The sequence below is a fragment of the Leuresthes tenuis genome, unplaced genomic scaffold (assembly GCF_036924035.1).
Source record: "Leuresthes tenuis unplaced genomic scaffold, fLeuTen1.0.hap1 SCAF_5, whole genome shotgun sequence".
Classification (NCBI taxonomy): Eukaryota; Metazoa; Chordata; class Actinopteri; order Atheriniformes; family Atherinopsidae; genus Leuresthes; species Leuresthes tenuis.
Window position 1 is genome coordinate 14419324 of NW_027325359.1, and position 26244 is coordinate 14445567.

A 26244-nucleotide genomic window follows, 5' to 3' on the forward strand; every position below is an offset into this window, starting at 1 on the left:
TGAACAGTGAGAGCAGCGGAGCCAGAGAGGCTCTGAGTGTGCGTGTGCATGCAGAGTGTGTGTTATCATTATAACCCTTAAGATGAGTAGGTAATTTAGGAATTTAGGCTTATTACACTTCTCCGCACTGTGTGTAGGCGACTTAGTTCAATCACCAACTTAAATCCTTACAACGCGTGCATGTATGTTAGCATGACAGAGATATTGCCTCAACAACTGCTGCTGCACAGGCTGTAGGCAGATAAACAATCAATTATGTACAGCCTGTCATCGGGGATCTCTCACTATAGCTGCATATTTCTCCCAGTGCTTGTCTTCTCCCTTCACCTTCTGCCAAAACATCCCCAGCTTCAGCAAGGTCTTACCTCAGGCTGCTTTCCTCAAAACAATGTTATCTCAAATTTAATTTTACAATTACAGGCCTGGAAGAAGGATGATCTTATGATGTTTATGTAAAAAAACAAACAAAAAAAACAACAACTTTGGCTGCTTATTAAATTCATCAGTTGGGATAACCAAGTCAGCCAAACTAATTCCAAAGCCTGTGTGAAGGGTTTCCTTCTGCCAGTGTGCCCTGTACTGAAGTCACACTTCTACAAGGCATTTAAAGGCACATCATCATTTCATCTTTACAAATTATAAGCATATCATAAAAGGGATAATTATTGGGGTGTTTTTGTACCTAAAAAAAAAGGAAAATAGCAGCCTCTAAGCTGATACTTTGTGAGCCAAAAATGTGAGTTTCTTGGGAAATGCAACGCATTGTTTGTCTTCAAAAACAGGAGCACTGGCATAATTTCTCTGGCTAAAACAACAATGATTATAATAAAAGAATTAAAAACTGTGGAATAAAAAGTGTCAGTACAGGTTTAATTTAGGGAGCTCTTTGAGACGAAAAGCAGTGTGGATGAGGATTTTTTAAAGTCTAGTAAATAACCAGGGAAATAAGGAGAAACAATGGTTACTGAGACTTCATTATGAAACTTAAAGGTTCCCTGAGGGGCTTTAGACTACAAGTTGTACTGCAGAGCATCAATTTTTCAAATGAGTCCCTAATTTATTTGAATCCTGAACCTGGCAGGCAGCAAAATCAATGGTTTTGTACTACTCAATCAAAGACTGTGATGGCATCGTACTGAGGAATACAACAATGTGCTAACAAAAGGTTAAAGAACAAGCTAGGCAGCGCTGCTAGAAATGGATGCTAACAATGTAAGATTTTAAATAGATTCAAAAGCTGGAAGACATCAGACAGAGAATGGGGCTCACTCACAAATATATATATGTTTTTCAGCAAAGTTCTAAGTAAAAGTTTGCATCAGATTTATAACATATTTTTCAGGTGAATTCTGGATCTCATATTCTCAGTAAATTCCAGTTTTTCCTAAGTAGCATAGGTAAATACCCAGCCAATCCAGGGTATGGGGCTGGAGGGCTATGTACACACAGATAAAAGACAAAGGAATTACAGAGAAATGTAATTCCAATTTTAAAGAATATAAAATTTGCAACCACAACACTGAGAGACTTGAGGAAAAGAAAATGATACAAGTTAAAAAAAAGACAGTAAGGATTATAGTAAATACATGTATAGAAACCTGCTAGAACTGGTAAACTTTTCTCTTGAGATTAATAGGAAGATACAAATAACTAAGACGTAAAGTCAAATTAATTCTAACTGAATGTCTAAAAAAACTAAGTCTGGAACAGCAGCCCACAGTTACTCTGAGATAAGCACCAATTAGCCATGCATCTCCAGCTGCTCTTTTCCAAAGTGTATAACCATTTTGTGAGATGTAGGTGCTTTGCGCACTTCCTGGGAAGAAGAGGACCGAATTTAGATGCTGGCTGTGGGAGGTTTAGATGAGTTGTACATTTATAGAGTGGTACTGATGACAGTTGAGATATGGAGATGGATCTGGAAATAGTGTCTTAACGTGCCTGTGGGTGCAGTCCATTGCAGCATGTTGCTGAAGGAGCAGTAAATATTCCACTGATTTTTGAATGGGATACTTGGCAATGAATTAATGTGAGTGCTGTTAATTTATTTAACAAGAATAACGCAAATGAAACAAATGTTGTTGCAGATGAAATTCAAACAAACATACCAGCCCTCTGTGCTCCTGAATGTGCATGGAATAAATATAAGAAAAGAAAACACTGGTGGAGGTCAGAATCTACATAAGATGGCTTTAGGAAGAACTTTCTTCATGAGGATGGTTGACAGATGAGTCCTGTGTGTTTTGTAGTGAAATTGTGAAATTGAATGACTAAAACAAATCTCCACGGGGTGCAGATAACTTTCTAAAATAAAAAGTTATAGCAATGTTCCCATCGGCATGAATGAAACACATTTGTGTCTAATTAACTGATTCTGTTGTTCGACAAGAACATAAATGTCACAAAGAAGAGAAAAGTCTGGCAAAAAAAATTCCTCAGCTGGAAGAGCCTTTGAGGGATCTGACTGAAAGTCATCTTTTCTGATCTCTGTTGTTGACGACCCCCCTCTGCTCCAACTCTGGCCTGTGTCCATCCCTCCATCAGTTCCTCAGCCTGAGGAGCTCAGGTCTGGTTATCACAGGATAAGAACAAGGATACACATACTGCATACACACCTTGGGAAGAAGTGAACACATGCACTGTAGTGTAGACCTAGTGCACACACACCTCAGGACAGCCTTCTTTAATAACATTCAAACGGAGAGCACAGCCAATCCGCTACCTTTCAGGGATTAGCTGCTAATCTCACAGAGCGAGGAGCACCTCGGGCACTTTGGGAAAAAGACGAAGAGTGAAGGTGGAAGAAAGAGGAGAAATGTTGACCTTCAAGATCAATAACAAAGTTCAAGTCAAAGAACAGGGCAAAAGAAAGTTGGGTATGTCACTTTTACAAAAGTCTTCACCAGATACAGAGCCTGGGTTGTGTCGGGACATGTGGTCACACATATTTCATTAAAAAAAGTGCAGGAACCCCACATGTTCCAGTCCACCACCAGCTGGGACCTGAAGCTGCTAACCCCTTCACCACAGGTGGTCTTGATGTAAAATACAGACTTATGTCTGAGCTCCCCGACCCCCTGACAGGCTGAGGCGAAATAAAACCAGCGCTCCGTGCTGTTTCTCCCTGGCTTAAATCTGGAGATCAGCTCTTTAATACTATTTTGCACATAAACACTGAGCCATGAAATGAGCTGGGGTCAACCTAATCCTCTTTAGTTGGCAGACTGGTCCTCATGCAACGCGGTAATGCATGTTGAAATATGGCTTTCAATACCGTGACCATTGTTTCTGCTGAATTTGCAGTTTGTTAATTGGTGAAAGTCACTGCAGATGATAAAGGTGTTCGTATATCATGTGAATGTACGATATCAATAGGTACTGAAAGGTGTGGTTCAATGTTACCGTCTATAGCTGTTATATTTCATCTGTGAGCAAATTAGAGGAATCAGCATTCCTGTTGGACTCATGCAGATATTCAATTGCTACGCCATTTTCCTATTTCTACAGTCAGTTACCACGAGGACTACGGAGATGACAAGTTACCCAACAAAGAAATATATTTCAGGAGAAGAAGCCTGGTGTGATTTCAACAGCAGATTTTTTTCATTTTAATTTTCCTATATTTCATCTCTAATATTTTCTGAAAGGTGAGATGACACTGTGAATGTGATTGTGCTCAGTAACCGGCACTTAGACGGTTATGTGTGGCAGATCAAAGCCCAATAACTCAGCATGGAGATCACAACAATAATTTGACTGAAGCAAGTAAAAGTCATTACATCAAGCCTTCACAAAAGCCTCAATTTAATCACAAAAATGGACTTTTATAAAGAGTTGCGCAGCTGTGCATTTCAGCACAGTGACATGGAGGCATTTTAATGGGAAACTACACAAAAAGATAGCGGAACAATTTAACCCTCTGGGTTTCAGGGAATTATTTTTTTATTGTGAATCTGGGGAGTAAGAATACAGTGGGAGAAAGACAAATGAGTAAAACAGCGAAAGTCACAAGCAGATCAGTGAAAATAAGGTGTGTGAAATCATATAACTCCCAGCAGCATTCTAAAGATAACATGGGAAAGGACCGAATAAGCAAGGGGCTTGAATTTTCCTTTAAATAAAAAACAAAAACATGAGAAAGTCAAAGAACATGCATTTATTACTGCTATAAAAAGCTACTTCTAAGTTTCGACTCTACATTGCTTTCAGATGTCTGACATGAAACTTTGCTCTATTATTTCCCTGATTTCTATTGAGAAGCAGAAGGAGGAGCTCCTCAGGAGGCAGATGGAGCAGGAAATAGGAGTTTTCATGGGGTGTTTGTCATGTTGCTGAGTTTTACGATTTTAATTCAAACTCCAATAGCACGGCAGGGAGACTGCAGGCCTAAATCCTCTGGTGTTGAGCACAGGCGGTAGCCACCTCCTCTACCATGTTGCTGCTGAGTTAGTTTGCATTGGTGCAAATTGTTTTTTTAATTACAGGCACAGAGGAAGCGCAGCATGTCGTCCTCTCCTCTGAGATGATTCACACAGGGAGCTTCGTAGCATCGCATCACATCACAAGCTGCAAACAATTGCTGAGAAACGAGGCAGATCTGCTCAGCACAGATGAATGACAGTCCTATTTCACAGGACAAAGGCATTATGATATGAAAACCATCAATGATTCAAATTTTTGGGAAGCTTTTTTGTATTATATAATAAGAAATGGTTGATAGATACACACACTGTCTATTGGAACTGTCTGTTGTCTTTTTGTTTCTTTGTGTGTTTGATTTGTTTTTTTTTTTGCATCATCTTTTACCCCTGACACTAGAATATGTCTCAGACAGTACAAAATGTCATCACTAGCTGACAGCAGATTTTACAGAGATGCCTCCACAAGCTTAATGTTGGCTCTCACTGAATTCCTGTGCAAACATTTTGCTTGTTTTACCCAGCTTTACAAGTTTGAAACTAGGTGGGAAAACATGATAATAAACATACATCAATTGTTTCAGTATATTGCATCCGTCAAGATACAGCATTCAGATAGAAATCTGACGCTCTGTTGACCTTCAGAAATTCCTTACATTGTGACAGAGTAAACCCCAATTTCTCTTACACAATCCAAGGATTTGAGCTTCATGAATATTTGTTTCCCTCAAGATAGAAAATATGAAGTATTAGATTCAGAGGCTGAGGAATGACCATGACTTTCGTTTATGATGTGTATATTTGGAGATCTTCCACAACTCAGCCTGGGGTTGAGGAAGCTGAAAATGAACTGAAATATTCATGCTTCCTATCTATAACTTTCATCCTTATTTGTTGTCATCTTTAATGAGGGCATAAATATCCATATATATGCAAATTTTGCACAAATTTTGTGGTGGGTTTAGCTAACTCAACAGACCTTTGCTGCGCATGTAACAGGAAGACGACTGTAGCTTTAAGACTGCTTGGGCTTTGTTTCTCTTTTCATTCCTAAACTGACATCACTTTATTGTCCTCTAAAATATCGCTTCCATATCGCTTTGTTGTAGCCAAATGCAAACATGTCTGTGTTTCTTCAAAGCATCACTTCCAAACTTACTGTGATGTTGCATAGTTCTTTCAGTCCAGTGTGTAACATTGTGCCCACTGGTAGAAGCTGTTGTGACCAGCCAATGCAACAACCCCAATCATTCGGAACACAGTCAGAGAACAAAGACTGTGAATCATCCATACAATCTCTTCAGATTGATTTGGTTTGCTTTTGAAATTGACTTTGGTTTCAAGTTTGATCAGAAACAAACGGGTCTGCCGCCTCCACTCACAGTCTTGCTGTTTCTCAGGTTCTCAGTGACTCCTTCCGTTCTGATCACACATACGCATAGAGTACTTTCGCACACCATATGAAGACCGTGCACACAGAGACACAAACAAAGCAAAGTCCAGAGACATGCTGTCAATTTTAAAGAGGCGTCGAGTAAATCTTTTTTTTTTTTTTATGGAAACAAATTTTTTAAAGTCTGGGGTTATGAATAAGGTAAACCATAACAACTGATCTGTTATTAAACTATGTTAATGCACTGCAATTCTAAATTTGAAATTCTAAGTCATGGAGTTTTGAGGTCTTTCTTTTGCATTTTTAAATTAATTAACAAAATCTTAAGCTTAGAATAGCATACAAACTCAAAATCTTATTCTTATTGTGTTTTCCATCATATACAAAACATCGGATGCACATGCAAGCAAGGCTAAAAAATTATTTCTATAATCTGCCCAAAGAAAACATAGCATAAAAATAATTCCCTTTCTCTTAGACTATAGAATTATCTCGACTATTACAGAAGCTTGTGCTGCATTATAGAATCAAGCAGCAAGGCTAGTACTGATTTGCATATGTGTGTATTTTATCTGAATGTGGAGTTAGTAATAAGAGCAAAACCAACAGGAGCAAACCAACCTCTGACATTCATCCTAACACAAACACGTTCATTTAACAGACCATGCAGAACTGTACGATGACAGATTCACAGATAAGGGTGCCTCAACAGATGCCGTCTGGTACATGTCAGAAAAAGGTAGATGATGGGGAGCACATGGCAACAGTTTACAGCATAATTTGCAGGTATTGCTTGTTAACTATGTCTCCCTGTTACAACATGATTTTCTATTTTCAACCTTTCTTATTTTTTCTCACTCTCTGGTTTTGATAACTCACCGCAGCAAAACTTCAACATGTGTCTTATAGCTGCAGTCTTCTACATGAAATTGTTCTCCAGCATATGGCTAAAGATACTGTATGTACTTATATTGAGCTCCACTCATGCAAGGATAACAACAAGAAATGTACATTCTCGTGTGTGTATGTTGATGCTGTTGCAACAGAAGCTGAAGCTCAGAGTAAACAGAATAAACAGAGTGCCGTCTCTTCTGCCTGTCAAACGGCCAGAGGAGGAACTCACCTGTGCAGGAATAGTCATCGATCCTGATGTAGCCTGTGTGGCAGATGCACATGAAGGAACCAGGGGTGTTAACGCACATGGTGTTCTCTCTGCAGTAGTGCTTCCCTTCAGCGCATTCGTCAATATCTAAAGAGAGGGGAGAAAAAAAGAGATAAAGTGGGGAAGAGAATAATGAAAAACTGCTGCTTCAAAACAGGAACTAAACAAATGCTGATCTCCAGTGTTGAAATGTGATGATCATATACAAATCACATATAAAGCATCTTAACAGCAATCCTCAGTGCTACATCATGGCTTATTTTTAGTGTCTCCCAATTTCTGGCAACCAACTTGCATCATTTTGTCTCACTGGTTCATGCCGCAGAAAGCTTTTAAAGGCTCCTGCACAGCCAATGAGAAAGGGCTATTTGTCTTCATCAGTGGGAGACAGAGGTCGACATACAGATGGTCCATGAGAGGTGGACGGTGAGCATTAAAAGTAGCACAACTCGATTTTTAATTTGCTAAAAGTAAAGCTCTCCACAAAGTGGCTAAGCCACTTTTCTCCTGGCCCTTCAACTCATCTCGATGCTTTGAGCATACTTTAAATCTAATATGCAGTAAATAGATACCATAAAGTAAGAATTATTGCACTGCAGAAGTTAATTTGAAAGGCCTGTACATACAAACACAGGACTTTATTGATCCTGGGTGAATCCTGGTGTAGCTGGACAGTGCATGAAATCATCAAAGCTGAATGAGAACGAAAAAAACAGAGGTCCGGGTGAATAGTCTAGTTTGCTTAGGAACCTCCCTAAGTGAGTGAAATGACCTGGAAGTATATGTGTAGCAGCCAAGGTAAGCTGTTCAAACTCTCCAAATGCTTAAGAAAGGAGTTCCAGTTCTTCCTTAATCATCTTCTTTGCACCAGACCATCCTGGCATAAATTTCATGAGACAAGGTGACAAGATTGCAATGGATGAAGTATCTAAAGCATTTTTTTGTAGAATATTTATTGAACATTTGTAATTTCACCGCTGCAGACCCACATCACAGCATAGTGTAAGCGTGGTGGAACGCTCAAACAGTAGATAAAGACGGTAAAGACAGTAGGTCCTGTTCTTGTTCTGTTCAGTCAAACTTTCTAGCAGATTTTGTACATTAAACCCTCATCATCACACTAATAGGTTTTGAAAACTGGACTGACATATTTACTTACATTTCTATCTTTTATTGAGAATAAAACATGAGATTCGATCAATAATTGCATTTTGCTTTTATTTACATTTTTTTGTAAATTGGGCTTGTACTACAATACACCAGATTTAAAACCTGAATTTTCTGTGCCAAGACTACCGCTGGACACAAATTAACCACATGATTAAATCACACTGCTAATGTGCTGTGTGGGCCTGTCCTAAAAAAGCCACAGAAGCTGCGGTAGCTTTTGCTGAGCATGTGATATTTTTCATGTTGAGCCAACAAATATACTGATTTAAAAGCCATCATTTTGGTAAGGTGGCTTGTACAACCATTTTAATCTTGCAATTTTTCCTCAATATAGTGACATACTTCCCATTGATCGGGAATAATCCTTCAGTCTAAGTGCAGGGGAAGGACCATACCTAAAACGCTTCCCTTCCTGACTGCTCATAAATCCCCTCTTTCTCGTCATCCGGGACATGCTGTCCTTCTTGTCTCTTCCTTTTATGTGACGGTCTGCCTTCCACAGAGCTACATCTGATACTCAATGCAGCCTTTCACAGACCAGTACCATCTGGCTCATTATCCCATCGTCATCAACATCATACGTATATTCTCATTTTAATAAACAATCACGTGCATCTCGTGGATGGTGCAATCCCTGTGAATTCATCCCTAAGCTTCCATTAGTCAGATGATTCTTTAAATGAGGAACAACCCTCCATCCATTCAGGTGTCTCGAACAAGGCTACACTCATGTTGCTCTGTTTTTGAAGGATAAACAATCTTGTGCCAGCACAACAACAGCTTTATACTCCAATGCTGTGTCAGGGCTGCAGGGAAGTTTGACTTGGAGGCTTTCTGTACCATAGTTAGACTTGGTCAGGCCAACTTTAAAACATAATCAAATAAATATTTCACTGTTATTCCTATTCACTCTCATCATTCCATATTTGGATCCATATTAGCTGTTGCCTTAGCAACAGCTATTCCTGGGATCTAAACTGCATGCCAAACATTCAAACGGAGAATGCAGAACACTGCCAGGGAAAACTAAATAATCTAGATAATGTGATGCAATCGAATGCAATACATTGCAAATACAGGTCAAACAAACCCAGCTGTATATTATGCCCCAGGGCTTCATCGCTATAAATAGCACAGGTCAAATGTAGGCACTTTTTGAGAGACAAGTTCCATAGTCCTTGACGTTACCACTTCATTATTCATTCACTGTATTCAGTGTGTCTGAGAGCGCAAGAGGACATTCACCCCTGAATATGTTCTGTGCCAGATGCCTTCATGAAGAGCACTTGAAATTGAATTTCAATAGATTTGCATTGGCATTCACTCGGCTTGCATGTCCTTGGGTAGAGAACCACCCACCGCCCTGCAAGCTAAGAACCCAACACCTGCCAACAACTGTGGGATTCATATTTCTTTTCACAGCCTCATCAATACTTGCTGCCTCCAGTTATTCAAAAGCCTTCCCGATAAACAATGCAGGCAGACAAACACTATCCACCTATTGAAGAACATGTGTCCTTCGCTAAATGAATGAGGGATAATTAAAAATCTTGCTGTCTTTGAAAGAGAGAAGAAAGAGAAGGGATGGGGAGAGAATGGGAAGAAAATGGGAAGTGGAGTGAAGGGCAGACAGCAGGGCAGGTAAGTAGAATATCTGTCACAACAAGCAGCAGAGGCAAGCCAGAGAGAAAAGAAGGAGAGAGCAAAATACTGAGATTGTGACATGAGATTGCGAAAAAGGGCACACAAAGTTCTGTATTGAACACAGAGAGACATATAATGAGAGTCAGTGTGAAAGGAACTGTGGTGGAAAGTTTGTGTAAGGATGTGAACAGTTGAAAAGGCATGAGACAGGGATTTAGAGAAAATCAGGGAGAAAGCAGTAAAAGGTATTAACTATCAATAGAGCCAGAAAGTAGGAGAACAGATTCAGTCTGTCCACAGTGGTAACTCTGAGCAGAGATCTTAAGTAACTGTCTCACCGCTTTTTCACATTGTCCATCCTTGGGACGACTTTGATTTAAAGCCTATTAAGTTTACCCATCCATCCTGCCCCTGGTGACAGCAGTTAGGTTTGTTAAAACAATATGTTAGGAGGTAAGATGATGAGGGGCGCAGCCCGTTGTGTGGGGGAGAGCAACCATCTCCATCTCCATTAACGCACTCCATTTTCTTGATTGGACTGTCACATGGGCACACGCGATGTGCCAAGCAAAGAGGGGGCTGGCCGAGAGACAGCGGCGGCTTTTATCGCTGAATGGAGTGCTCTGGGTCAATCTGTTGCCACACAACGATGGATTGCTTGAAAATGGATGTGTTCTTTTTTTTCCCACCCCTGTACATTCTTGAATAACAAGTGAATCGATCATAGTCATATCTGAGGGGGAGGAAGTGCTCTGCATCATTTGCACGAAATACATCCAGATTATACGTTATGAGTGGCAATTTGAAGCCCTAGTTGTTAGACAACTCTCCCACAAAGGTATACGCAGTTCCCTTCTGTTTAAAAGAAATGTTACCTTTGCTTTTATTTCACATCTTTTTTCATGTTTTGCCAAGTTTTAAGGCTTTGAATTACGTTACTTTCTTGGTTTTCTTTATCTGTTCTTAAGAAATGCAAAATACTTTTAAAAATTCAAATTGATGTAAAACATTAGAATATATTTAATGACTCATCTTAAACTTGGAGGTAGACACCAATTAAATCAGTGAAAGCTATGACAAAAATACTTTTTTCTCAATGAAACATAAACAAGAATCACTATCATCCTCAGTGTTGTCATGTTGACATTTTATTATTTCCACTGTTGCTCGTTCGAGTGATCATGCAGCTATGTAAATAGGCGTAGCAGTTTATCCCTCTTTGCATGCATAACATGTCAATTCTAGCAGGGACTGTCCCTGCTATCCATGCCTGTAGTACACCAAGGTCTGGGAGTAGTGAGATAACACTGCCATTGCCTTTGGATGTCCCAAAGACAACCAAATCTGGGCCCTGTTCACAACCAACGCCCTCTCTGTTCCTCTTAATCGTTCTTTCTTTCTTTTTTTTTTCAATCAATCCCTTCCCTAACCCCCCTCCCCCACACACCAACACACATTTTCAAGCAGATTGTTTTCAATAAATGGCAGTAGGACCATGCTTGCCAAAACATTCTGATATTCCTCTGTTACCAGCTCCCTCAAGACCAGATATATAGCAGCCAGAGAAAAAAGCAGTGAGACGAAGACCTTCCCCCGCTGGCCGAACAGTGTTTCACTCAGCAAATTATCTCCACTGTAGGTATCATCTCCTTTTACGGGGAGAAAGGTGTCAGAGAATGTTACAGGCAGCCTCTTTTTGATTAGGGGGAGTGTATTTGGATCAAATATCGAAATGCAGCAGACATTTGCGATTTGCAGACATAAACAAAGACTTTGTTGGGTTTAAGCAGAGCCAAAATCACTTTTTCTCAATTCTAATGCAAAGTTAAGCAAACCAACTGCTAGCAACTTTGTATCAACAGACAGATGTAAAATTGGTATAGAACTCCTGACTCTAAGCACAAATTATTTTCATTTGTTTTTTTCAATGTGCAACTGTTCATAAACCATTTGAAATGGTGATATTATAACAAATCACTTTGTCCACCGATTAGTTTATATAAGTTGGCGATTTACTCAAGTAAGAATAGTTAAAAGAGATGTCTTAAAATGAACCTCCCTGAATTTAGGGCTTGAATCTAGGACTGATAACATGCTGAGATGTTCCAAATTATAGCACAGAGCATTATCCAAAATTTGGATTACTGTAGGTAAAATTGTTTTAATGACAAAGGAGAAACGTGCTTTTCAATCTGCTCGGTCTTTAACTGTTACAGTTTTTCGGGACAACAATCTTCACAATTTACTTTAAAAAAAAAAAACTCATAAGGAGAAACAAAAAATCAAATGGGTTTCTTTGTAATGCAACAGAGGAACTCACAGTTTATTTTCTGAACTATTACCTTAAAATGAACAACAGAATAGAGACAGCGTCTTTTCAATTAAGTTCAATCAATGCAAAATGCAAAATCAGGCCCAAAAAAACATCACCCAAATTATGTAAAGCTACGATGTCAATGCAGGAATGAGCAGGCGTCAATTAAGATGACTGAGTGGCAAGAATCACATTAGGAGGCAAGAGAAGAAGAAAATCCTTCTGGGGGTGCAGTTGTAGTCTAAATACCACGCTCTCACAATGTGATCAATCACTGTGAACATGTAGACTCCTGCAACCCCTCTTGGAACAATGAACATAAAATAAGGAACAACAGTGAGGGATAAATATATGTATGTATGTGTATGTGTGTGTATATGCTATTGTTTTCTTGTCAGTGTGTGCACAGAAATCCTCACAGTCCCCTCTATTAAACCACAGACGGCCCTTTCCACATGACGGTGAAGTGCCATCTAATTCAACAACACTTGTGGATATTTCATGCAAACATGTGCCGGCTTTTGAAGTGTGTGCGGGTGTGTGTTTATATAATGTATTAAACATGCACTTAACACACTTCGATTTAGCATGACTCAAGTAAAGCCTGGTGAATCTCATGGACAAAACAGCCTTGTTCACAAGCAGCAGGTGTGAATGGGGTTTTGCTTTCCATCACAGGTCTCATTAATCTGGGAAATGTTTCAATCGATGGAGCATCATCATCCATCATTTGTCATTGTGGAGCTATTTGCACCCTGATGGCCGGAGGTCTAAAGAATCAGAACGGAGGAGCAGAAACGGCAATCAGAGCTCTCTGAACTGCTCATGACAAAATCACTCCTAGTTGTGAAATGTGTATAATCATATATTTTGCTCTCTTTTTATTGTTGTAACTGCAGTGGTTTACATATATCTCAATAAGGACTGAGTATCACAATATCCAGCAAGATAGATAAATAGACTCTGAGATAAGTCTATTTTTTAATTTAGTATACATACAGTGTTTTCACTGTGCAGTAACCTTTGGGTGCCTGGAAAAATTCCACTTTGTCAGCGGTCTGCAGAATTGGTAACAGCCAGCGGTGTTGCTGGACTGAGGTAAGTGCATGGTAAGGGTTCAACACAGCTAAAATAATGAGGTGGTACAAGCAGAAAATCTTCATTGTGGGAGATGTTGCTTTGAGTAACTGGTCAAGAGGAGAGTATAGTCAAAAGCAGTTTCAACATGGAAGGTGAGCATTTGATAATGGCCCATTATAAGTGGGCGACAGGACAATTAAGTTGGTGTGGTAAGACCTTACACATGTGTACTATGAGTATAACAATGGCAGAAAACTTGCTACTTTTTGGTAAAACTTTTGACTGTCTTTCTGTCTCAATGATCTGTGAATGAAAGTTATAGTTTGGTCAACATTTATTCAAATAGGGGCCAGTAAGTGCATGCAGACGCTTCGCCGTGATGGAACTTGCCTATGGAAGAATATCATAGAGCTGCAGGGTAATGTGTAGCTAATCAGCTCATAAATGGAAATGGAGTCCAGACCCCTACCTTACTGAGACTGTTTTAACATGTGATCATACACTGATGTTGATGGAGTCATGGGTATCCAAAGAAAAAAAAATCAACATAACTTCCTGAATTTTCATCTGCTTCTTAAGCAGTTTGTGCTGTCAAAAATGCCAGAGATGTATTTACAGTGCAGGATATATTGTTAAATAAAAAAAAAAATTAAAAATGAGAGAAAAGTTTTACATTATGACCTAACCCAAAGATTTTGAAGCTTTTGTCCCTCATCTGTCCTGCAAACTTCACCGTTCTTCTTTAGCACGCTCACCATTTAAGTGTTTATTTCTGATTCAGCAGACATCTGCTGTCAAAAGAATTACTCTTAAAACTAGCTCAAACAAAGTGGAAGATTTCACAGCTGAAGCGTCACTACCAGATATTTCCCACATTAGCTTTTAGAGATCAAAAACTGAGATACAAAGACAAGTGGGTATTGGATTTTAACATCAATACAACTGACCCCAGCTTTGCTGGATCAACATAAAAGCTGATGAATGTTTTATTTTCACTGTTCTCAAGAGGCCAAATAAATAAATGGATAAAATTGTTCCACAAAACGCCCTCATGGACAAATCTCAGATCAGCTGAAATTGAACACGTGACAAACAGCGCAGATTTTTTTAACCAAATTAAACTCCTTGGATATGAAATCCTAAATGCACGCAAATGTTATCGGCTATTTCAGTTCTTTAAATCATGAAACTTATACGCTCACGGCAGCTATGTCCTAGCTGCAGAGGATTCAGCAGACATATATTGGCACAGTGTGAGCCCCCAGCGAGTAATTAAGAGACTCAGTCTGGTGGTTGCTGCAGTGTATTGGTGTATCCATTAATACCAGCTTTCTCTGCTGAAGGTTTGTAAGAGTACCAGTGAAACTTTAAACCAGTGTTACTCCAGAAACGTGGGTTCTCTCTGTAGAAATTGAGCCCTCGAACCCCTGCAGACTGGTGTGTCGAGCAAAGGTCTGTCATGGTGCCAGATTTTGGCTTCACTCTACACAAAATTAATACTGTTTTACTTGCTTTCACTGTTCCTCTCCCATTTAGGTTGAGAGCCCAAATTCTGGCATTGAGGGAAGATGCATTTTCATGATAGAGGTAACGTTAGCCAGCTGGCTGCTAATCCGAAACTAATTTTTTACCATTGCGTGTTAGTGATAGGGCTGGCTTTTGCTTGTGTTTCAGTCACACAGCTTCATGGATTTGGGACATGGCTTGCCCTAAAAATCCTGAGTTGCCCTGTAACAAGTTACTACTGTCAAACATATATAAGTTGCTTCCATGCAAACCTTGCAACTGAATTTGCTTTACTCTGACTTTCAGTTTTCTACAAGTAGCTGGACACTACTATAACTTGAGTAAACATACTTCGGTCATGAGTTGAGGTACTACTTGGTATTATACATTAACTATGAAATAAAAAAATCTAGATTCATAGAGAAATTGTGGATTTTGTAAAATTGAAAAGAATAAGGCTCAACACAAATATAAAGAAGTAAATGAATTAGGTGTGATCCCATCTGCACAAGGAGCAGTGAGAACCGTTCTCCTGTGTGGTATTTGAGGGATAGTGGTTGAGCAGTGCAGATATACAGTTATTGACATAGGGGGAAACTGTCTAGATGATGGAGGGATTATTTGTATTGGGTGACATTTCAGTGGGGTCACAGATGTATTGACACACACTCACACACACATGCGTGTTTCCCTGTGTTTATATGAGCCTGATTCATCTCAGTGTGTGGGGGTCAGGGCCCAAGCAGGTGGGGAGACCAGAGACTCTGGGCTCATTCTGTCAGTGATTGAGGTTTGGAAGGGGCCATGCTCTTCAGTATGTGCCAATTAGCCTGCTGCCACCTTGTGACATTTAAAAGAAAACAGCAGCAATCGGGTTGATCAGCACACACACTTCATATGCTTACACACCATGCACATTGCAGTCCTGGCTTACAGGTGATAACATATTCTCTGGATACACAGCTTTTCAACATTTCTAATCAGTTATTACATTGAAATTCTGGACATTGGAGAAACAATATAAAAATAGACTTTAAGACTTTTCCCTGTCCAACAATAACTCATAATTGAGTCTATTGCCTGTCTAGTATCATGACTGCTTTTGGAGAGTTTCATAAAGATGCCTTTGATGTATGTTAAATGTAATTTTGCTCATATTTATTTATGACACAAATTTTACATCTGGTTCACCCACTAACAAATATAAAGTGTATCATTTTACCTGTATAACAGGTGTGACTGTTTCTATACATTTCTTTTATTGTCAACTTACCCATCCAAGGGATACCACAATTGCTGACAAATTTCTCTAAATCATTATACCATCTTCATTGTTGAGAAACCATTAAATACACATCAGTGAGTGACTCTGTTACAGTGGGCACTGTAATTTATTTTCTGTTAATACCACAGCTATGCCCATCGGCACTAAACAATTGCTAGGACACCAATATTTGATATGCAACTTTAAATTCTCCCCGTAATTATGCATTTACATCTGCTTCTAGGTCCAGTGAAAAGGGCGTGGTGACACCGAACTGGAAGAAATTGTAACACACTGAACACTCTCCACCTGGCCCTCCTCGTCCACACATATAAAAATAACTAGGGTGGCCATGAATGGCCTGCTCTACGGCCAGGGTTTGTTTGTTTGTGCAAGGCAACTATAGTTACATGGTGGTTAAGTAAGAACACTTTATGTTGATGAACAAGAGCATTCTAACATAACACCATACTAGGTCTCATTCTCTGGCAATTCTAGTACTGAATATCGTATTGCATTTTGCAAAAAGAACCTCGTATTGCATTTTGCAAAAGGATCGCAATGTTACACATTAGGACCTTAAAACATCAGTGCATTTACTTTTTTAACTTTCCTGCTCTGGGTCAAATGGATCCATATATGTGCCCCATCTCTAACGATTTACATAAGCAGTGCTGCAAGCAAGATAGTTCATGATAGCATGACCCATCAGCATGTTTTGTCCCTGTGACATTTGCTGATAATGAAAATACAGACTATTGCCATCCTTAAAATGTACAGATTAAGTTTTATGAGTAATGCATAATTAATGAAGACTGAAAGACTATATACTGGATAAATGAAACCAAAACTCTCTTCATAGCTAAGAGCCATAAGTGTTTATTATTTGGATGAACAGACCCTTTAATGTAACTAATAACTCGTAAGTCTAATACTACACAGCTGGTTTTGAATCAATATCCACTGAAGTCTTTTTTAACCAACTCTACAGTTAACAGCAGTTTTATAAAGCAGGTCTGCACTTATCCTTGATGTATGATACAAACAATCTATTAAACAATCATCAGAAACTGTATCACAAACCATATAAAAAAACAGTGATTCATAAGCTTACATAGACAAATTTAAAGTGATTTAATGCAAATAGAATTGAAAATGTCATTAATCCCAAAATGAGAAATTGTTTAACAGCATAAATAATCAAAGCAGTTCGTTACCATTTGTGACAGTAAAAAAGTCAATTGCGTAGAGACGTTCCTGTGGGGAGGAATTACCTCCTTTTCTTTGTTGCAGCAGAGCTGAAGAAGCCTCTGACTGAACACACTTCTTTGTTTGATCACTATGTTTCGAAAAGCGGTCATCTCTTATGTTGAGAAGCTTTGGCAGCATTCTTCTTCACACACAGACCGGTCTTCAGATCAGTCTCCAGCACAGAGCCAGCTTTCTTTATCTGTTTGTTCAGTTTCTTTGAGTAACTGGCTTTGATGCTGCTGCCCAAAATGGCTTCAAACCAGATTGCACTTTCCACCACAGACTCAAAGGCTGAACATAGATATCTGTATACTTTCCGTCGAGATGTTACAGCGTTTTGCTTCCACTTATAGCCAGACTCATAAATATGTCAAACAATTGAGCAATGTGGAGCTGCTTCTGGCTGTGTTAGTGCTGTTGTTGTTCCTTTAGCGTTGTACTGCAGTTGAAAGGCAGAAATCCAAGTGGACAAAGAACTGCCTTGAGATGGAGTGAAACTTAAAAGATTATGCAGCTGTTTGTGATTTTCACCTGTGCTTCGTAATTTTTAGCATTTTTCTTTGCTGTGAAATCGTTTTTTGTCAGCCCCTGCAGACTTTATCCAGCTCAAGCTAACTTTCAACCAATCAGTGTTCAATCAACGCCGACCATCATCAGCTTGTGCATCGTTAGCTTTTTGGAGGTCCACACGTTTATCTGTCTGCATTGAAAAATTGTCTGTCTGCAAAGGCTGAGAGTGCCACAGATGAATAACTCAGTGAAGGTATAAAACCACCCTTAAAGAAGTCTGTACCGCAACATCCTGCCTTCTACTTTGTGCCACAAGTCGGATCTGCTCTGTCACTTCTTTTGGACAGCCTCAGTGTTGCATTTCCAGCTCACTCTGCTGTTCATTTGTACGCCCAGGTGTCCGTAGTTCACCAACTCCAACTCTACTCCCCAGATGGAAATAGATAGTTTGGCTTAGTCATCCTGAAATCCACAATCATCTCTTTTGTCTGCAACAGCAAAGTCCTCTGAGTATTTAGACTTTGTTTGAGGTGCACAAAGTAAAGAGAGACAGTAGGAGCATGGCCCCCTGTGGTGATCCTGTGCTGCTGACCACCTTCTCAGACACACAATCCTTCAGTCTCACAAACTGTGGTCTGTTTGTGAGGTAGTCAATAATCCAAGCTGTAAAGGCATCCGTCTCTATTTTCTGGAGCTTCTCACATAACTGTGCAGTCTAAAGTGTATTACGAGCACCGGAGAAATTGAGAAAATGATCCTCACACTGCTGCTTGTTTTGTGCAGATGAGATGGGGCTCATTTAAACTGGTAGGTGATGGCATCTTTAATCCCAACCCCAGTATGATATGCAAATTGTTGTGGGTGTTGAATGATGACAAAATTCCAGCAACTTCTTGCAATAACAAGTCCTCTAATTTCAACGACCACAAGGTGGTTTGTCTGTACCATGGAAAACAATTACATATGACTGTTTCTGAAACAACACCAGTCTGCCACTGCATCAGACTTGTAGGTCCTGATAAAGACAGTCAGAAGACTTCACTTCAATACCAGCCTCAGATCTATTGCTTTCAACTTTCATAATTTCTTTCGTTAGGTTCAGGCTCTAAAACAAATTAGTTAGATTTAGGTAAAAAAAAACTTGATTCGTGGTAGCAAAAGATTGTGGCTTATGAATACACATTCTTTTACAATATTTACATCACACAGTTAGACACCATTTTGTAGGTAAGCTAGGTGATGCATCCACATTTTGAACTGTGATTATAGATTTGAATATGTGTTTCAAACAATGTCTCGTAGTGTGGCTTTGTTTTCTTTTAATTTCAAGAAGTTTCTTCATTTTCTTCAATTTGGTTAAAAAAACTTGTGGAGAACTTTTGAAATTAATGTTTCATTAATATATCAAGAGGTGTGTTAAACTCAATAATCAATCATCTAAAACATAACCACAATATTCATGATTCACTGTGTTTTTATTCTTTTTACCCATAATCTCTCTGATGTCTACATAAACAGCAGGTCTGTTTTCATGGAGCCTGCCATGTTGTTCCACCACAGTTGCCCAGAACAAATGAACCAGATACTGGCCAAAATTAGGGTCTTATGCGTTTTTACATCAAAGTAACCATCATTGTAATTAAATGATTAAACCTGAACTAATACACATACTCCTATTATTCCAGCATGTCAGATTAAAGATTAAAATCTATTAAATATCAGAAAAAATTGGAAAACTAAACAAGTGCAAATGTATTTAGTTACAGTTTATAAACTTGCGACTTTTGCTCCATGTGTTGTTGTCTAAATGTAGTACACTAAATTAATTAATCTGGTTGTTATAATTAAGTGACAAGAAGAGTGAGTTGGTAAGATAGCGCACCCCTAAATTATGTTATACATCCTAATAAAACCATATTGCACACCCTGACTCTTTCAATTTGCTCTGTTTTACAGAGTCTCGTTCCGTATTTCGTATTTCCCACATGAATGCTATATAAATACTCAAGCTGCCGTTATTTACGAGCAATTCTGACAGGGAATTTCTAAAATAGGGCATTTCAAAACCAGACAACAATGGAAGATGTCTGAACAATGCTGAGATGAATAATGGTATTATCTCTACATGTTGAACCAGACTGTTTGTTCAGTTTAGAGACAATCACACTGTCTGTCATTTTTCCACTGCTCACCTCTCTGGCTAACTGTATCCTAAGCATCGCACACATGTAGCAAAACAGGTCTTCAGCCTGACTGCACTTTGAAAATAGGATGGAGAGAAATCTGGGCTCTTTTTCTGTTGGGGAACTCGGCACTAAAGTGCACACAGTTAGAGGCACCTGCACACACAAGCACACAGAGCTACACAAAGGCAGAACTAGTATCCTCCTGAGCTTTCCCTACTGCTGTGTCTATGAAAAATTTACACAGGAGTGATCTCATCTGCTATTTTGAGCCCATCTCTGACCTAGGAATGTTTTAGAGAGCTAGTATCTGTCTCTGCTTTTTCTGATATTTGTCATACGTTTGACAAAACCCACATTGTCATATACATAAAACTGATGTTCAGTCAGGTGTCCCTATTTGTTGGTGTTTTATAAACTCCCGACTGTGTACAATACATAAAATTGCCTCCAAACTGGACCTTTCATCTCATCTTGCAGGCACCACTGTACTGAAACTCATCTAGCATGCAATTGCACTAGTCTATTTGTACATCTCTTGCAGACACAAAATGATATTTCTATTACGTGAACAGAAGCGTTCTCTCATCCACCTGCAGAATTCTCAACAGTTTGGCAAGACTTATTTTATTCTCCACACAAGGCACACACACAATCATAGAGTATGTAAAAAAGGCAAACAAAAAGGGAAAAAAAATTAATTGCTTTTGAGAGAACTCCATCAGCAAATTGAGTCAGTTTCAGGTTTCTCTGTGAAGTCTCGAACGCCAAAGCTCACCACAAACAGCGCTATCCAATTTCATAGTGAGAGCCACACTGCTCTTGACATGAATAGTCTGGGTCTGAAGTGTTGATGATGGAGACACAAGTCTGTCTGCTTGTGCTTACTTTCACAAAAGTAATGAGCTGGACTGCTCCTTCCTTATTTCCTAGAACAACGAGCCATTGAAAAGGTTCAAGCAGTTTGGATAGTGAGCATGTGGCAACAATCTAATAATATATAACATAGTCAACTCTGTCATTATATATTTAGCTCAACTGAACCAACCAAAATGCAGAAGCAGTGTCTGAAAAACTAAGTCCACTCTTACTGCTTCCATATGAATTAAGAACGCAAGTGGCAACCAGGTAACTGTGCATTTAATGCACTTAATTAACTGATCATCAGCGATTGTGAGCACCTTTATAAAAGCAGACGTTTTGGCGGTTTGCTGGTCCGGAGCACTCAGGTGTGTGTTAACACAGCAATAAGGAGGAAAGACATCAGCAATGATAGATGATGACAGAGAAGCCACTGTTGCTGCCCATCAACCTGGGAGGGATTATAAGACCATTTCCAAAGAATTGTGAATCATTCAATAGTCAGAAACTTTATTTATAAGAGGAAATGATGTTGACAGTTTTGCCTGGTGTGGATGTCCCATGTTGCATGTTCACCACAAAGGCAGAACATGCAATTCTCAGAGAAAATGCATAAAAAAAGACTTACATCTCAGACTCTACAAGCCTCAGTTAGCATGTTGAATGTTAAATGACATGACAGTACAATTAGAAAAAAGACTGAAGAGGAGAAAGACTCTTCTCTAAAAGGAACACGGCAGCAGAGTTTAGGTTTATAAAGCTGCATTTGAACAAAACACAAGTCTTCTGGAACAATGCCCATTGGACAAACTAGACCAAAGTGGAGACGTTTGGTCGTGCACAGCTCATCATAGTGAACACAGAACACAGCCTATCAGTTACAAAAAAGACAAAAACTCATACCAACTATCATGCATGGTGGTGGAGGGATTATGATTTGGACTTGATTTGCAGCCACTGGACCTAGGCACCTTGTAATCATTGAGCTGAACATGAAGTCCTATGTATACCAAAGTTTTATAAGATCAAATTTGAGGACATTTGTCTGACAGCTATAGCTTGGCTGAAATTAGTTCATATAGCAAAACAATGATCCTAAGCAAACCAGGAAATACCACACCAGCTGTAAAAATCTACAGTTGCTAGAGGTTATGTTACTAATTTATCAAAGGCCACATGTGCTAAACATGACATTTTTATCTACTGTGCTACAAAACATATCACGAGAAAAGGTCAGCCATTACTGCCATGGGTCGTACTTTCTGCTTTGACTCAGTGGAACAAATCCTGACTACAACTGAGCGCTTATGCATGAGCTGTGAGAAACCAATGAAATAACAAGCAAGGGCATGCTAGAGGAGAAGTTAGCACAAGCTAGAGGGAGAAAATGGTAAAAGCAAGGCCAAGACAGGAGCTCTGCTCTGCTGAGCTAGCTGTGAGAGATGGGACGGCTGCCAGTGGCCAGAGCCCCAGGCCAAGCAGGCTGGTGCTGACTAACCAGCCAGCTGAAAAATTTAGCTTGTTCATTCTGTGGTTCGAACAGTTACCGCTGAAATACTCCAGTCTTAGTGGAAAACAGTGCACAGCTTTTACAAAGTTGGGGGAGACTTGGCAGGCAGTGTCATCTGTTGGTGGGCAAAGATATGGGCGGGGCCATATGAGCATATTCATACCCCAAGCCATTCTAAGACCAAATCAAGAAAAAAGTTTCGAAATTTACAATTTAGAAAAAAAAGAGATGAGTCTTTTTGATGAATGAAATACGAATAATATCTGCTGGAGTGAAACTGTCACATAAATTAAGTGTTTTCAAGTTGCTGGTTGAGGTAGAACTTACCACTACTGTCCTGCAGTAGCTTTACATAGTATTTTATACCTGATATTTTGTCCTAATCATAATCATAATCATACCTAATAATAAACTGGTAGAACTGTCAGATAAATTTAATTTTGTACATCTTAGCATCCAAAAGGAAATGTAATTCATAATCTTAAATATGCTGTACATTAACTAGCAGAAAATGGATATATTTGGGGACAAAACACTACAAATCTTCAAAGTTGTACATAGTTGTATAGAGTGCTGTGCTCAAATGAATTTGAAATAGTGTGCAATGCTGACTGAATGATTGATTAATGATGCTTGCATGTACTGCTTTATCACAACCTGTAACCCCACATAATCACTTCCTATTAACTGAAATCAGATTGTATTTGTTACTGTGCAGATTCCCATTGATTGATAACTCTCCGGATAACTGCTCACATCCGAAAAACTAATATTAGATCTGCTGAAGCTGTGAATCATTCCTCATTTGTTTAACACCCTAGTTTAGATAAGAAAAAAAGATGCTTGATTGACGCTTCAGTCTCATCTTGATGAAGCTAACAGAGTATATCTAACAGGGAGTGTGTGGATTGAAGACGACAAAATAAGCTGAGACATGCACTCGCTAACAGATGCTCCATAATGGTGTGCACTGTGAAAAGAGAAGATCAAGAGGCCTGCATATCCACAGGGCAGCTCTTAGGGTCAAAAGCAGAAGAATCCGAATTACTTTGATACACAGGGGAAGACGTTGCTGCATTTTTCCAGCAGTATAGTGCAGTGATAACATTTTTTATTTTCTAATGATGCATCGAGTAAAATTTAGCAAGGATGGCAAATGAGAAATTCAGCTTAGGCACTGCCAGTTTCTTGTGTGAACATTTGAACTCTGAGCAGGTTTCAACATCATCAACAAATGACCTGCTCAATGAGGTGTAGAGGATGTTTTTCAGTTGGCTAATGTAAAAATGAGGGGCATTTAAAAAGCAATCAGAGAAAACACTGTTTATGTAAAAGAACTGGGCTGGTATAATTAATTACATGGTGTTTGACTGATAAGTGCTACGTTGATGGAGGCATCTGAGCCTTAGCGTGCACGATCAGTAATGAATGTCCCTGCTGATCATAGCTGCCTTCCCCTGGAGAGAAACGCTGAATATATGCAAGCATTAAGAGAGGTTTTTTTATAGCACAAATTCATCTAATGACTGAGAAGACAAACATTAGTTTCTGAAAATGCATTCTGAAAAGCTGTTTGTACGTGCGGTGGTTACAAACAACGAGAGGATTACAGTCACCCGTCATAAAAGGATTATGTAAAAGCTTAAATTCAGCAGTGTTTTCCATGGGGATTTTTAAAAAATGCCTTCTTTATTTGTAAATTATTTTTTTATATGTCCACTTTTTAGCCACCTTTTCTTTTTTTTTTTAAATCAATCAAGCTAAACTAAATCTGCCCAAATAATGAACATAAAGTTAGCATGAAGTTTAAAAGTCAACATTTTCAGGGATCATTTCTTGTGCTCATTCCAAACTAAATACTATGTAAACATTAAAACACTCATCGACTCTTATTTTACAATATGATCATGTTGAGTTTGACTAAATATATTAGATACTATTTTCACTTTCGATACTCACGCGTTAGACTTGTGCAGTGTTATTCATCTCAGGCCCAAGGCAAGTGTATGTACACTGCTTTTATAATGCTCCAGAGTAAATGCAGGAAACACTCTCCTCTGAGAGCTGGAAAATAAGCGGTGGCACTGACGGTGACTGTGAGATGGTCCCCGTTGGTGAAAAAGAAATAGCATAAATGCCATAACGTGGGCATTTCTAACGTTGGGAAACTTATCATAAACACAAAAACCTATAAAGAAATCACTTGTAATACTCAGGCATGGCCAGATGTATGCTTCACCGTATGTCTAAATAAAGTTCATGATCCGTGTGCGTGCACTTTCCTCTGTATGCTATACCGCGTTATCTTTTCAGAAAGTGGAATGAAATCAGCTGAAAGTTTCCTCCCTCAATACAACCCAGATATATTCATAAAAAAAGAAAATGGAAAAAAAAGAAGAAGCTAAAACTCAGGGTTAGTTATTCAGAGCCACACTGCATACCTTCACAGTAGGCATTATCGTCTCGCAGTGGGCGGAAGCCATCCTTACAAACGCAGCAGTCTCCTGCCTCCAGGTTCACGCAGTCAGAGTGCTCCATGCAGCCATGGCCCTCTGAGCAGAAATCATGACCTGCAGGAGGCAAGGAGAGGAAAGGTTGAGACACAGCAGCGGATAGGCTATGAAGTGGTATGACATGCTTTTTTCACATTATCTTTACTGATGAGACTCTCAATGGAGTATTTTGTTTATAAAAAAAACAATTTGCTTCAATTTGCCGAATCTGGCTTATACTTCTTAAGACTTGGAAAAAAAACATTTGAAGTACATAGTCATTAGAAGATTGCCTCTATTTTTCTACTGTTAGTTTCTCCTGGAACAGTCACAAAACACTACAGAATCCGATCAACCCGCAAAGTAGTTTGTTTTGCAAAAGAATATCAAAGTAAACAGTGCAGCCCTGATATGAAATCGAATATACAGAAATCAAACAACAAGTACGCACGCATTCTATAAAAGGAATCCTGCAAAGTTGGAAGTTCCTGGGGTCATAAACATTGCTTGCCAGCTAATCCTTAAATCTTCAATGTTTTTTGAAGAGCAAAGTAGAACTTTTTAAATAACTGCTACATCACAGCTACAGCTACTTTCACAGAAAATTCTCTATCATGACATGTGACAGTTTCCAACACCAATACAATATATCTTCTTCTGATCACATCTTTCAAATATTATTCCTCTTTTACCTGCCTAGCTTAAAAAAAAAAATAAAATCTGCATGCACCATCAAATCAAAATGATTATAACATTATATAGTATTTCAATGATGCAGTCAGAATGATGCCTGTGCAATACCTCTGCAGACTTTACAACATCTGCTGCTCAAAGCGATCTGCTCCGACTCTGGGCAGTTGAGTTCAGGACAAGGCTCACTGGGGACCACACGATGCATGGTCCTGTCCTGCAAAGGGCACAGACAAAATTCTTGTGAGCTTCATATTGGGTGAATTCTGCTCCCTCTTCATTTACTCAAAGCCTGAAAGGGTAATTATGAAGATAATTATTTGTTTATTGTCTTTTCTCTTTCTCTGCCACACTCCCCCTCCTCCATATGTGTTCATTATAAACCAATTTCTCATTGGTCACTCACAAGTCTGTCTGTCCTTCAGGTATTCAAAGCGGTCTGCATGATGATTCATTCTGTATCTTTAATACAGGCAACAAACGGTGAATCAGTCCTCTGAATAATCCTTTCATTTGTGTTCAGTAAGGGTGGAAAACCTGATTAGAGAGTTGATTTTTCCCTGCATGCCTGTGGCGGGCCTTTCTGGTGTGTCAATTGTGTACATTCAACTGATGCTAATTGAGGCACATTAAAAGCCGAGACTCTAGGACAAAAACATTGAATCATCGAAGTACATTTCAAGTGCACAATGTTTCACTTAATCTTAAACTATCCTGCCAATTGAATGTCTGACATGTCAAGATCTCAGCTCATCAATAAACTGTGAGGGCCTGTGTGAAATTCTGGAATAAACTT

At 39.1% G+C, this 26244-nt stretch overlaps 1 protein-coding gene across 1 annotated transcript in view; it reads right to left on the reverse strand.

Annotated features, from left to right (window-relative positions):
* The window catches only part of nell2a (neural EGFL like 2a), an 80192-nt gene that overhangs the window by 27932 nt on the left and 26016 nt on the right, over positions 1-26244 (reverse strand). The window contains exons 11-13 of the mRNA XM_072386208.1: positions 25560-25665; positions 24708-24836; positions 6935-7060 (exon numbers count right to left, since the gene is read on the reverse strand). Of these exons, the coding sequence (XP_072242309.1) occupies positions 6935-7060; positions 24708-24836; positions 25560-25665 (361 nt within the window). The remainder of the gene's footprint in view (positions 1-6934; positions 7061-24707; positions 24837-25559; positions 25666-26244) is intronic.